Below are 14,900 nucleotides of genomic sequence, written 5' to 3' on the forward strand. Positions count from 1 at the left end.
AGGACTGGATGTTTTCCCTAGCCCTCCGCAGACGCCAAGTGTTAGAGCTGAACGAACACTGTGTGTGAGCAGCAGCGAGCCTGGCCTGAACCCAGGACTGCTTACAATCCTGGAGAAGGCACCAATGGGAGTTCAGGCCCTCCAGCTATAAAAGAGACTGAAAACAGGACGCCTGCCTGATAGGCTAATTTTGAACAAGGAGGAAAATGAATCCAAACGTAGTTTTTCCAAAGTGCAGTGTGAACAGATGACTGTGCTATTACTACTTTTTGGGTGTCCAGGGAATTTTCTTCTGGTGTACACAACACTTTCCAATTCTGACTAACTGCTCCAATTCTTAAACATACAACTTCTCAATTTACTGTATAAAACAAATTCTTACATCTTGCCATAATTTACCTTAGCATTTAACTGTGATTGTTATTACTGACATGCAGTGTCATTTTATAAATGCAAAGTCAGTTCAACTATGATCAAATCTTACTATAATATATACAAGGGGGTCCTCAAATAATGATGCTACTTAGGTGGGTCTATTCTAAGGTCCCAATCTTATACTCAAGGAACAGAAAGAAGGGTGCAGGAGACCTGACTTGAGTCCCACAGCAGATCACGAGTCAGGACCTGAAGTCCACGTTTCATGACCAGCAGACCATGCCATGTCAATGCACGGTAGCCAATAGCTCATTAAAACTGTGTGTTACTGAATTAGAAAAAAACACGTTTCCTCAAAAAATCCAGTATTAGAAGTACTTTGAAATTTTCTAAGTTTTTGTTTACATTAAAAGATCTAAACAGTGACAAACCAAATTCCTAAGTACATGGAAAAACGGTCATTTTAAACATACACTCAGTCTCAATAAGGAACGAGACTTTACCAGAACTATAGCTAGTTTGAAAAAAAAAAAAAAAAACCTCCCCAAATCAAAAAATCAACATAGTGGATGCAGTTAAGTCTGGAAGATATTAAAAAGATACACTTATACACACATGCATGTATGTATATACATCCAGAGATGTCAGTATTATTACATCTATTATAGCACTTTACACTATCCATCTTACGTGAAATCACTGAATCTTTAGTCTAAGTGTTAAAATGAGAAGCATGGTTAATTTACATTTTTTCTTTTTAATTTTAATGAGTTTCATATTTAATTCTATAAAAGTATACTAAAGTAATTTCTAACAGTGGGAAGTTTGTGCTTTAAGTTTGCTATAATGGAATCTGACTTGTTTTCCTATAACTTACATTTTTCTACCTAACTGCTTTCCCATAAAAACAGCTTTAAAGTTTTTTAATTTTAACTAATATTCTTTATTAGAAATAACTCCCCCTTCTCACTGCAGAATGAGAAAATTTGAATTAAAGTAAAATACACAGGGAAAAAGAAAAATATCCAACAAACTTTCAAATGCAAATTTCTCAACATCGTCTTTTTTGTCAATCTGGAATCCCCCGTCACATGCAAAACTGAAAAACATTAAGGCATTTTGCCTATTTACTATTTGATCATTTTGAGGAATAAATTACCATCCCAACAAATCATTAGGAATACATTGTGAACATACCTGGTTAGTTAGAGGTTGCTGAATCTGGTCAGAATAAGATAAGGCAGAAACCTGTTGGTCACTTATGTTTGGCTGGCGACGGTCACTGTACTGATGTGAATGGGGCATCTGTCCAGCCATCTGAAGGCCAGCAGCATGGAATGAAAATGACGGTGCAAGCCGAACAGATGAAGGTTTGCATGCTGAAGTCTCTCCTCCTGCGAGAAGATAACAAGTGTGGTTTAAAGGATGCACTCATATCCTGACGTTTCTATCTTTTGACCTATTGTTCTATAAATATTAAGTCTTTAAAAATGCAAACAAGGATATGATACTCAATATAACTGCTGTACAATAAACGGTACAAAACGTAACACTGATTCAAATGAGTACATATAAGCCTGTTTCAAGAGAAAACCTCAAGCAAATCTTTTTGTAAACTAGTGGAAATAACCTTTAATACTTACTTTTACATATTAGATCTTTATCAGTTAAGAACCGTAAGTCGCAAAAGTAATCTCTGAATTCCTGCAAAGGGCCTGACCAACAGATCAGCTCTTTAGAAATCGATTAAAAGGAACACTGCTGAGAGTCTGCTCTGCACCTGCCAGGTGTACGGCCATCAGTAACCAAGAGCCCCCAAACCAGGTGAACAACTTGTCCTAGTGGTGCTCACCACTGACACGGGAAATTACAAGTTGAGTACACAACTCATGGAAACAAATTCACAGGCTGCTGCATTCCTGACTCTTCCAACACAGTCCTTAGAGAACCCAGACCAAGAAAGCCTGCCACAAAAATGAACAATCGAGAATCATCCCGCAGGTAGACTGGGACCATGGTCATGACTTTTCATGGCAAAAAAGAAAAGTGAAGACTTTGTTCCTAAAAGTATTTGGCAGCTAACTAATAAAACTTAATTTTTCTTTAGGAAAAGAGAAAGACTTTTCTTCTTATATTCAACCAAATTTGCAAACACAGACTAAAGCCAGAAGACAAACTGTAAAACCCTGGCCAACCAACACTGGCCCAGCATACCTGTGCTTGTCTTGCTGAGTAAAATAGCGAACTCTGACCATACCACACACCACACTGCTCAGCACTGGGGTACTTTTTCTAAAGTGGGCTTATTCTGAAACATATTTAACAGCGCTGGCCCCAAAGTGAAGAGCACAGATCCCTGGCCAGACTGCTGCAGTCTGAAATCTCAGCTCCACATTCACCAGCTGTGTGACCTTGCACACCTAATTTCCTGATAACATCATCTACCTCCAACAGTTGTGGTGAAGGTTAAAGTGCTTTAATACATGCAAAGTACTGGGCTGGCCAAACCATTCTTTTAATTTTTAAGCACTGACTGTATCCTATATAAGTACTAAACACACCCTATGTAAGTGCTGAATATATCCTACACAGCAAACGCCACTGTCTTCCACCCAGTCAACCAGCGTCAAAGCTCTGGGAGTCACAGTCGAGATCTTTTCCTCCACTGACCACCTCATGCAAATGGCAGCCCAATCCGCTGACTGTGCCTCCTATGAAAAGTGAAAGTGAAAAGTGTTACTCGCTCCGACGTGCCTGACTCTTTGTGACCCCCACCGACTCTTTGTGACCCCATGGGCTGTAGCCCACCAGACTTTTCCATTCATGGGATTTCCCAGACAAGAATACTGGAGCAGGTGGCCATTTCCTTCTCCAGGGCATCTTCCCAACCCAGGGATTTAACTTGGGTCCCCCGCACTGCAGGTGGATTCTTTACTGCCTGAGCCACGAGGCAGAAGTGCCTCCTAGAGAACACTCAGCTCTTCTTTCCATCCCCTTGCTCGGTCCCTCACTTGGATGACTGAAGTAGATCCCTAGCAGCTCTCTCTTTGCCCATGTGCACCCCTCTATTCTTCAGACGGCTAGAGGGACCATTTCCACAGGATAAATCTCAAATTCACAACCCCTACTTAGCAATGCTTTTAGACCTTAGCTTCTATTTCCCTCCATTACAGCATACAGTCCTTAACTGACCCGAAGGGTAAGATTAATAAATATCTGCTAAATAAGTTAAGGATAATGTTCCTATGATGACAGGTGGGATAATTTCTCTAAACATGTCATTACTCATAATTAAAAAATAAATCCAATTATGCAGAGCAACTTTGTTCAGTTAAAAAAACTTTTTATCCTAAGGAAGTAACAGATGATGTACACAAAGATAATTAGGGAAGAATGTTTATCTTGGTATTGTTTGCAACAGCAAAAAACTGGAAACCTAAATGTCAAATAATTGGGAGGGAGGTTAAATCTGCATGTTAAAAACATAAAACACTAGGAAGGAATACATTCAAATGAATATGAAAAGAACTGAGGTCCTTGATCTAGAAAAAACTCTTATAAACAAACAGGAGACAGGCTCTGCGGCTCTGAACGGCAGTTTACCGCTCTGAGTCCTGGTTTCCCACCCACAGCAGTGGAATTACTGTTAATATGCTAACCCTGTTCCTTTAGGTTCGGTACAAGTTTTAACTCAATACCACAAGCAGATGTGCAGAATAGAACCTGGTGCATTAACAAGCACCTAAAAAAAATACCAGGTTCTATTTCTGTCATCAATGTCGTTATTACATATTGTATTTAAAACTTATTTTTTATAACATATAGACAAATCATTAGTATACAGTTTAACCAATCATCATTAGTTGGTTAGCCAACCTTGTCCTGTGGGGACAGGAAAATAAAAACTGCCTTCATTCTGGAAATCCCCGATACCATCGTATGATCCCTCCCAATCAGTATCTAATGACCTCGTCCCCTAAAGTTACTACTACCCTGACCTCCAAAACCAGATTCATTCTATGTACATGAATTTGTCTGCTTAATATCAGGCTTATAAACTGTAGCCTGTTTGTTATCATCACTTTAGCCCACTTTTGATTAACACTGGATGACTCCCCGTTTCTAGATGGCTCAATAGGTAAAGAATCCACCTGCGGTGCAGAAGACACAGGAGACACAGCTTTGATCCCAGGGTCAGGAAGACCCCTGGAGGAGGGCACAGCAAGCCACTCCAGTATTCTTGCCTGGAGAATCCCCATGGACACATGGACAGAGGAGCCTGACGGGCTACAGTCCATGGGGTCTCAGAGCTGAGCACGACTGCTTGAAGCAACTTAGCACGCACATTTCCAGTTCAGAGCTATTATAAACACTGCTACTAGGAAGTGACTGCTTTTTGGTATATAAAGAGACGTTGTCCTGTTGGTTTTTTCTTCAGTTTTTGTTTAATCAATCTGTTTGCTCCCTAGCAGTTAATGAAAATTTCCTGTGCTCCACTCCTTCACTAACACTTGGAATCATCAGTATTTCTAATTTCAGCCATTAAAGTAGGTGTGTATTCCACTGTGATTTTAATGTGCATTTTCCTCCTGCCTATGAGCATCTTTTCATTTATCAGTCACTTGGATATCCACTTATGTGAAAAGCCCATTCAGATTGCTTTTTGATTTTTCTATCAAGAGTCATTTTCTTACAGATTTCTAAAATTTTTAAAAATTACATTTTTAACATATTTTGGATATAAGCCCCTTATTGGCTAGCTATAGATGGTTTGTATTGTCTCTCTCTTAATGGTGTTTTTTGATGAACACCATCTCTTATTGTTAGCAACTTTTGGTTTAAAATTAGTACATTTGGTGTCTAAGCAATCTTTCCTTATACCAAAGTCATGAAGAAATTCCATGTTATCTTCCAGAAGTCGAGTTTCACCCCTCATATCTAGAGATGTGCAATGCTCTTGGATCTGATTTCTATGAGTCTGCAACAGCAATCAAATTTCATTCCCTCCCCAGTGGATATCCAATTAACCCAGAAGCAATGATTAAAGACAAACTTTCCCAATGCCCTGTGTTGTCATCTTTTCTTAATTCACATACTCACATGTTTGATGTGTTTTGGATTCTTTGTTCTGTTGGATAAAGACTTACCTAGAATTCTTACATCTATGTGTAAGAACCAGAGATTGCCTAAATCATGGTAGCTTCAGAAGTTTCAATATCTAGCAGAGAATTTTGTTCTTCTTCAAGAATGGTTAGGCTATTCTTAGCCCTTTGTGTGTCTATGTTTTCAAGTTAGCTCATCAAATTCACCAAAACAAACGCGTGCTGGTGTTTCGGTTGACACTGCATCGCCCAGGAGAGTGCTCTGTACAGTAGTCATGGTCCCTTCACCTAAGACTGGTTAACAAGGCCTTCTCTTTCCTCTTTGTGATCAGTCTAATCAAAGGCTTATTAATTATATTAAGTATATTCTTTTACGTGTATTTTCTATTTTTGCATGCATCTTGTTCTATCAGTTAGCAAGAGAGGCGTATTAAAAATCTCCCATTTAGGTTATGTATTGGGTCACACAAAATCGTTTTCCTGATGAATAAGGCCTTTTATCATTATAAGCTGCCCCTCTTTCCTTTCAGTAATGCTTTTCACCTTGTCTGATATAGTTTCCCCAGTGGGTCAGACGGTAAAGCGTCTGCCTGCAATGTGAGAGACCCAGGTTCAATTCCTGGGTCAGGAAGATCCCCTGGAGAAGGAAATGGCAATCCACTCCAGCACTCTTGCCTGGAAAATCCAATGGATGGAGGAGCCTGATAGGCTACAGTCCATGGGGTCACAAAGAGTTGGACACAACTGAGCGACTTCACTCGTCTGATATGACAACAGTATGACACAACGAGCCTTCTCTTAATCTGTGTGTGCTGTCTTTTCTCCATCTTTTACTTTCAACCTATTTCCTTAAATCTTAGGTTTGTTTCTTGTCAACAGGCTTCCCTGGTGGCTTGGCTGATAAAAGAATCCCCAGGGAGAGATCCCTGGGTTGGGAAGATTCCCTGGAGAAGGGAAAGGCTACCCACCCCAGTATTCTGGCCTGGAGAATGCCATGGACTATACAGTTGGAAAGAGTCAAAGAGTCAGACACAACTGACTGGGCTTCCCTGATAGCTCAGATGGTAAAGAATCCACCTGCAGTGCAGGAGACCCCAGTTCAATTCCTGTGTCGGGAAGATCCCCTGGAGAAAGGATAGGCTACCCACTCCAGTATTCTTGGGCTTCCCTTGTGGCTCAGTTGGTAAAGAATCCGCCTGAATGCTGGAGATCTGGGTTCGATCCATGGGTTGGGAAGATTCCCTGGAGAAGGGAAAGGCTACCCACTCCAGTATTCTGGCCTGGAGTGCACAGCCCATGGGGTCACAAAGAGCCGGACACACCCGTGTGACTTTTACCTTCACTCTTCTTGTCAACAGGGTAAAGATTTAATTCACGTATGAACACTAATAATCTTTCTATTTATTCCAACTGTTTTATGTTTCTTTCTTACTTTCTGCTGGATTAAGCTTTTTATATACTATCCTTGCACGAAGATTATTACTTTTTAGTTATCTTCTAACATTGGGTACCCAGGTGGCGCTAGTGGTAAACAACTCGTCTGCCAATCCAGGAGACTTATAGAGACTTGGGTTTCACCCCTGGGTTGGGAAGATCCCCTGCAGAAAGAAATGGCTACCCACTCCAGTATTCTTGCCTGGAGAATCCTACGGACAGAGGAACCTGGTGGGCTACAGTCCATGGGCTCACAAAAGGTGGGACATGACAGTATGGATTATATATCCTTCACTCATCAAAATCTAATTATTCCTTTACTTCTACAAACTATTGTTGACTTGCATATATATACAAAAACACACACACACACACACAACCACAGGACAGGGACTAATCACCCAGTGTGAGCAGAATCACACTCAAGCATTTTGAGGGTCAGATTGATAATTTTTTGACATCCAGATAGCCATGAGAGAAATAACCAAGAAATGGATAGCTGCTGCTTAATTATCACCGTTACCCTCCTACAAAACTATCATCCTACAACAGTTGTTTCACTTTCTTAATCTAGATTCAGTGAATTACATGCGTTAAATTCAACAAGCGTTTACTGAGGGTTAACTGAGCCCCTGTTCTGTGGGGTGACAACGCCACTCGTGATCTGAGACAGCACATCTCGAACTTTAACGTGCTTCAAATCGCCTTTAAGGCTTGTTAAAACTGCAGATTCAGACTCAGGAGACTAGAGTAGGGCTTGAGAGTCCACATCTCTAACAAGCCACCAGATTCTGCTTTGAATAGCAACTGAAAACATCTAACTGCTCACCTTAATAAAATAAAGCTATTTTCCAACTCATGCAAGTAGCAGATAATCCAAAAATAGGCAATATTCTGGCTATGCAATACACCATAAGGCTTTTCCCTCTAACAGATATTGGGGTTTGTGGGTTTACTAACATATTCCTGTCTGTAAGGATGGTATGGAAGGTGACAAAGAATCTGCTGTTCCTTTAAAAACTTGCTGTAGTAATCTAAATGTGGCTCAACAAGAAATAACTATGTTTCTCACTTGTGGGGTTTTTTAAAAAGCTACTTACTATATTATCTATTTACTATGAAACCTATTGTAACTACCTGGTAACATTACTAGTTATGTAGTGAAGTAAAAGAAAACTTAAGCTTCCAGCATGAAGGCCTCATGGATAGGTATGTCAGCCACAAGCTCACTGTCTCCTTTCTTAGCTCAACTGCCAGAAACAGACTCGTTTAGTTTCCTCTCACAATGTCAGGAAGTATTTAAGGTGTTCACTTAATCATTCCCCTCCTATAATAAAACCCAAGAAGATGAGCTAATGTGGGAATTTCTTGTCAACCTGATTTTATAACCAAGCAAATCATCACGGCAACTTTCCATCTTCCCTTTTAATTCAAATGTTAGTGAGAAAGAAGACTCAGTTTATCCTATAGCAGAGATGACGACAATAAAGTATTAGGTTGAACTATATGAAATTGCTGATGTTAGAGCTCATTTGGAGTACAAAATAGCATTTCATATGATATGGTTTAACCTGCATCTGCCATATGATATATAACCCTTATTCAACTAAATTAAAAATCATTTATAATATTTTAGCCTAAAAACGTTATCATAACACGTTGCAATAGCAGATCTTTTAATTTAATAAAAAATTTATGAAACAATTCAAAATTATCTTCAAAACCATTACGTGGAGTTCAATTCCAAAATAATGTTTTAAATTGCTGCCAAATAATATAAAAGCCAAGTTGGAGAGAATTACGCACTGCAAGGTTCTATCTTCATTTTTTAATGTCGTTCTGGATCCTTTTTACCATGAGCATATTTTTGTAACTTTTTAAAGGTCATAAAAACACTACTGGTAAATGAATGTGAGCACTCACGCTCAGTCGTGTCTCTTTTGAGACCCCATGGGCTGCAGCCCGCCAGGCTCCTCTGTCCATGGGATTCTCCAAGTAAAAACACTGAAGTCGGTTGTCATTTCTTCCTGCAGGGACTTTTTTAAGGTTTATAAAAATGTTGCTGATAAATAGTTTACTAAAAAATAAAGGAGCTTCCTCACTATGGTCTAACAAGAAATGGTAATAACTAGAGCCCTTGTAGAGATAAGCACTGATTCTAGAGAAACATTTCATGAACAGATCTTAGAGACTGGGAGAGGGCAAGACAGAGGCTGCTGCTGCTGCTAAGTCGCTTCAGTCGTATCCGACTCTGTGAGACCCCATAAACGGCAGCCCAGCAGGCTCCCTCATCCCTGGGATTCTCCAGGCTAGAACACTGGAGTGGGTTGCCATTTCCTTCTCCAATACATGAAAGTGAAAAGTGAAAGGGAAGTCGCTCAGTCGTGTCCGACTCTTCGAGACCCCATGGACTGCAGCCCACCAGGCTCCTCTGTCCATGGGATCTTCCAGGCAAGAGTACTGGAGTGGGGTGCCATTGCCTTCTCCCAGGAATACTCTATGCTATGTTATGCTAAGTCACTTCAGTCGTGTCCGACTCTGTGCGACCCCATAGACAGCAGCCCACCAGGCTCCCCCGTCCCTGGGATTCTCCAGGCAAGAACACTGGAGTGGGTTGCCATTTCCTTCTCCAATGCATGAAAGTGAAAAGGGAAAGTAAAGTCGCTCAGTCGTGTCTGACTCTTAGTGACCCCATGGATTGCAGCCTAATAGGCTCCTCCGTCCATGGGATTTTCCAAACAAGAGTACTGGAGTGGGGTGCCATCGCCTTCTCCCAAGACAGAGGCAGAGGTAGACATAGAGGAAACACCAAATAAAAAAGCCTGGAGAAAACCCTGAGTGGAAACAACAACCAGTTTAACCATCTCTGATACGAGACCCACATGTAGCGCCACTTGCAGCTAACCTGAAATTTTTTTATTAATATACTGACTGGGGACTATCCTTGTGATGGTATTAATCCACACTAGATTTTAAAGAGATGGAACAATATAAAAGAACAAAAATAAATGAAAATAATTCAAGTTAATTAAAACTAAGATGTTCAAATGCAGGAATTTTTATGAAGCCAAGTCTCTTTAGACAGAATTCCTTTAGAAATGAGGGAAGGGCAACCAAGCTTAACTGGGAAGAAACCACCTCCAAAGTTCCTAGCAACATGACATACCCATAACAAAAGAAAAGAAAAACCAGCCAGTTGGACTTTGAATGATGGCTGAAAAGAAAGGTACACAATTAAGAGGGTACCTGAGTGAAGTCCACAAGTAAGACACCATTATTACTACCAAGAACAGCGCCTAAGACATGGCCTGAATTCAGGAAATATCTGTTCCGTGCAAGAAAGAACTGAATGCATCAGGAATATTTAGAATGTGAAGAAATGGTTCAAAAAGGAGGGAGAAAGCTGAAGGAGGCTAAGAATGAAAGAAGCATTTTTAAAATGAGAGGCTCATGAGCCTGAAATAAAGAACAGTCTGACTGGAGCACAGGCTATAGTCAATTTCTGACCATTTCCCTTACTCACTTTTACATCCCAAGCACATACCAAAGTGCCTGCCTCCACAGTCAGTGTTAAATAAATATATATGAAGGTGAAACTATGTTATGATTCTGTAAATTATCTCATTTTAAGAACAAATGAATGGATTTATTACCCTCTAGTTAGTGGCCAAAATATATCACCACAGAATGCATGCGTACGTGTACAAACACACACAATACCCTACTAGCCAAAAAAGCACATTCAGTTGTCTACAAACAAGATGAAACTGCCTGGGTTTATTAGTCTGAGACAGTAAGTAAATCTTGTATTAAACGGTTAAGAATAACAATTGCATAAGAATAAAAACATTTCTTTTTAAAGCCCGTAGTATCAGACTTTCACTTCTGACTATTTCAGAGTGCCTGATACTGAACTACCTCGCTCACAGCAAACCACTAATGAAACTGGTCAAACATATGAAACAGCTTGTTTTCAGATACTGGACAACAGGTTGCCCAGAAATGTGATCGCAGAGAAAAGGGAGACACGCTTGGTGAGCCGCACAGTCACCTTGGCTTTCTATCTGAAGACAACTCCCAGAGCAGAGTGTGGGGATGGGGAGCCCAGAGCACAGGATCCTGCTCAGCTGAGAAGCCGGACCCGAGAGCTCAAGGCTACGAGAGCTCAAGACACAGCACGCAACATCTGTCGGGCAGGTAGAAGAAGAAAGGGAGCGATGCAGAGAAGGAGCCCTGTGAATTGACTCGTAGGATCTCCTCGGCTCCGTGGCCACATACCAACTGCACAGCTGTCAGGGGAAGGTCCGTGAGGCCACGCAGAGAGCAATGGCTGACGGCTAGCAGACGACCGACAACTACCACAACTCACACTGGGAACTACGAGCACTCGTTCCAATCTCTTAAGAGTGGAAAAGCCCCAATAAACACTGCACAGAGACCCCATAAAGTCTCTACTTCAGGGGGAAAGCTATACTAGCCCTATGAAAAGGCAGCCTTCTTCTTGTCCTAACAGACTGAAACAAACCTCCAAGGATCAAGATGATCAACAACCGAACTGCGTATCAGGACAAAATTCAGCCCTTCTTAAAAGCAGGACAACAAAACCCAGAGGCTCAGCAGCCTAGCACTCCTAAAGACACCTACATCCAACCAAATGTCACTGGGCACACAGAGAGGCAGGGAAATGTAGTCTGGATTCAAGAAGGAAAAAACTTCATCAATGGACCCAGAAATAATAGAAATAATGAAATTAGCAGACAAAAAATGATCAGAAATCTTTTAAAATATAAAGGAAATTATGAACAACAAATCTTAACAGGTTAAGTGGAAACTATAAAAAGAAACAAAAAAAATTCTAGAAATGAAAAATGATTGAAGTGAAAAATTCACTGAATGGATCTAATAGCAAATAGCAATTAAACACTGCTGGAGGGGGGGAAAAAATCAGCGAATTTTAAAAAGAGGAGTATAAATTAACCAAACTGAAAATAAGTACAAAATATAACAGAAAAAATATAAACGAAGCATCCAAAACCTATAGAACTCAATCGAGCTAGCGATCCTGTTTGGAGGAGGTATCAAAGGGAAGGATAAAGAAACTGGAAAAGAAAAATTTATGAACACATAAGTCAAAAGTCCTCCAAATTCAATTAAAAGAATCAACCCACAGACCCAAACTCAATGAACCCCAAGCAGTATAAACACATACACACACCATTAAGGCATTAGAGCAAATTTCTGAAAACCAACAGAAAGAAAAAAAAATTTAAGCAGCCAGAAAGTGGGGGAAATACCCATTTACACACAACAAAACCACTGACTTCTCATCAGAAACCACGAACACAAGAGTAAAGCAACATCTTTAAAATAATAAAGAAAAAAGACCTTTAACCTGCAATTCTACACCCAATGAAAACATCCTTCAAAAATGAAGGCAAAACACTTTTTCAGACTGTCAGCAACCGAACTTGCACTCCAAAACTGTTCATAGTTCACAGACGGAAAATGATTCCAGAAAAAACTGTGATGACACAATGGAATTAAGACCAGAAATGGAAAATATGTAGCTAAAATAGTGAAGAGGTTTCCCTCCTAAATGTTTTTAAGAGATAATTAAAATTTAATTCTTTAAAAAAACTTTTGTTTAAAGCAAAAATAACAATATATTGTAAAGTATGTAACATATATAAAAGTAAAACACGACAACCGTAAGACCAGTGACAGAAGAGACCAACTGGAAGTATAACCTAAGGGTGCACGTCATACACCCTCAAGCAACCACTGAAAAAGATGGAGGGACGGACAGAGAGACAGAAGATTATCCTCAACTAGATCACAGAAAATCTTACTTAGCCCTTCAGTAAATGGCCCTTAAACCCTTTCAATTACAAAAGGCAAATCACATTTTTATAGCTGAAAAGGTCTTCTCAATAATAGCATCTGGAACACAAAAAGGATTAAAATAATCACTTAAGATACAGCTGCTGAACTCTAGAATTATTATAATGTACATAGTATAATATGTAACACGGGTAAATTTATGTTTTTTCCAATATTCTAAAATTATAAATTTTTAAATAGTCAAAATAAAGCAGGTAATACCACCTGGTTATTTTATGGGTTACCAGCAGCTATAAAAATTCCAAGTGGAAAAAGAAATCCCTTTTTTCTAATGGCTTCCCTGGTGGCTCAGAGGTTAAAGTGTCTGCTTCCAATGCGGGAGACCGGGGTTCGATCCCTGCATCAGGAAGATCCCCTGGAGAAGGACCATTCACTAAATAAAAATGTTTACTCAGTAATAAGCCCATTTAAACTAAAAATTTCCCGCTTTGATAGGAAACAAAAGTGTCAAGCAGCCTTTGCACCCTTGAAGTCTAGAAACAGGGGGTGGGGCTGAAACAAAGACAGGTAAACAAACATACACAATTTCTCCAGAAAAATTTTACAAGTGAGATTAAACCCTTCAAGAGATCAACTCCAATCACCTGAAGAAAGGAAAGATCAGGGATTCTCTAGCTTAGCCTGGTGCTACTGGTGATTGACACCAGATTAGAAGCGGGAGTCTCCTCTGCCAGCTGCTCACCGCGGACGCCCTAGGACCCTGACCCTGTCAGTGCACAGCAGACACACTGCGTGACTGCGGCCTGGCCCGCTCACCTGCAGTACAGAAAGAGCACAGACTCCCACAGACTTATACACGCGAAGCTGCCACTAGGAGATTCAGAAATGCCAAGACAAAAATAAAAGATTATTATGCTGCAATAAATTAAACATCCAAGCTGCTGAATTTTAGGTATAATTAACTGGCTGCTGCTGCTGCTGCTGCTGCTAAGTCGCTTCAGTCGTGTCCCACTCTGTGCGACCCCATAGACAGCAGCCTACCAGGCTCCCCCGTCCCTGGGATTCTCAAGGCAAGAACACTGGAGTGGGTTGCCATTTCCTTCTCCAATGCATGAAAGTGAAAAGGGAAAGTGAAGTCGCTCAGTCGTGTCCGACTCTTAGCGACCCCATGGACTGTAGCCCACCAGGCTCCTCCATCCATGGGATTTTCCAGGCAAGAGTACTAGAGTGGGGTTGCTTTCTCTGACAATTGATTGTAAATTGTAGGAGGAGGTATCAAATTGGAGGAGGATATCCTTCCCTTTGATACCTCCTCCTCCTTTCAAGTGCCATTGCTTTCTCCAACAGTTGATTGTAAATGACTGTGACAAAACTTTTTAAAAACTGAAAACTAAAACTTTACTAGCAAAGTTACATGCTAAAGAAAGCAACAATCAAAACAATGGCCCCTTGTACAAAATGCTCACAAACATGCTTTTGAGGCAAATTAAGGTTGAGGTAAATGCAATTATTTTTTAAAAATTGTTTATCTTCACAATGGTAGAGAAATGATTCTTGTTGGCTTATAACTGTTTCAAATCTCTACAGCCTCTAACCTGTTCCCCCCACCCTACTTCAGTCCTCTGGGGAAACCAAAAGCAAGCTCCTTTCTGGTGGTTTAATTTTAGATGCTGTTTCACCAGACAGCCCTGCAGAGGGGCAGGACAGGACGCCTTGTGAATGAGCAGAACCCAGGTCTCTGCACAGGGAAGAGCGATGAGACAACAGCTGCCCCAGGGGCCTTTCCCACCCGTATCCGTGTCTCAACACAGAAACAGCGCCACATATAAACACAGGACCTCACTTACATGTATCTCCTTCTAGCCACGGTATGAGAATGACATGATTTATTCAACAGGTAACTTGTCTGGCTGAATGAGACCAAGCTCCTATTAAAGAAGAAACATTCTACTATCACTTGAGAATATATTTCCAGAGTCAAGAAGATCTACATGGGACAGTGCCGCTGCTCCAGCAGGCATCTGCGTTCATGCTAACAAAAGTGAACAAATAACGCGTCCCGCCTGGAGTGCTTGGATGAATGCTGACACTGGTGGAGCTGAAGGATTTACAAGTGAACTGAAGTCATTTGGCCTTCAGTAAAATTAA

General features: G+C 40.6%; 1 protein-coding gene across 15 annotated transcripts in view; it reads right to left on the reverse strand.

Annotated features, from left to right (window-relative positions):
* The window catches only part of DYRK1A (dual specificity tyrosine phosphorylation regulated kinase 1A), a 144,664-nt gene that overhangs the window by 42,130 nt on the left and 87,634 nt on the right, over positions 1 to 14,900 (reverse strand). For all 15 annotated transcript variants that reach the window (XM_086403975.1, XM_086403595.1, XM_086404364.1 and 12 more), the window contains one exon: positions 1,573 to 1,769. In XM_086403975.1, coding sequence (XP_086260101.1) covers positions 1,573 to 1,769 — 197 coding nt within the window. The remainder of the gene's footprint in view (positions 1 to 1,572; positions 1,770 to 14,900) is intronic.

The sequence above is a fragment of the Bos grunniens genome, chromosome 1, assembly GCF_055505025.1.
Source record: "Bos grunniens cultivar Pamir isolate PY7600 chromosome 1, Bosgru_T2T1.0, whole genome shotgun sequence".
Taxonomy (NCBI): domain Eukaryota; kingdom Metazoa; phylum Chordata; class Mammalia; order Artiodactyla; family Bovidae; genus Bos; species Bos grunniens.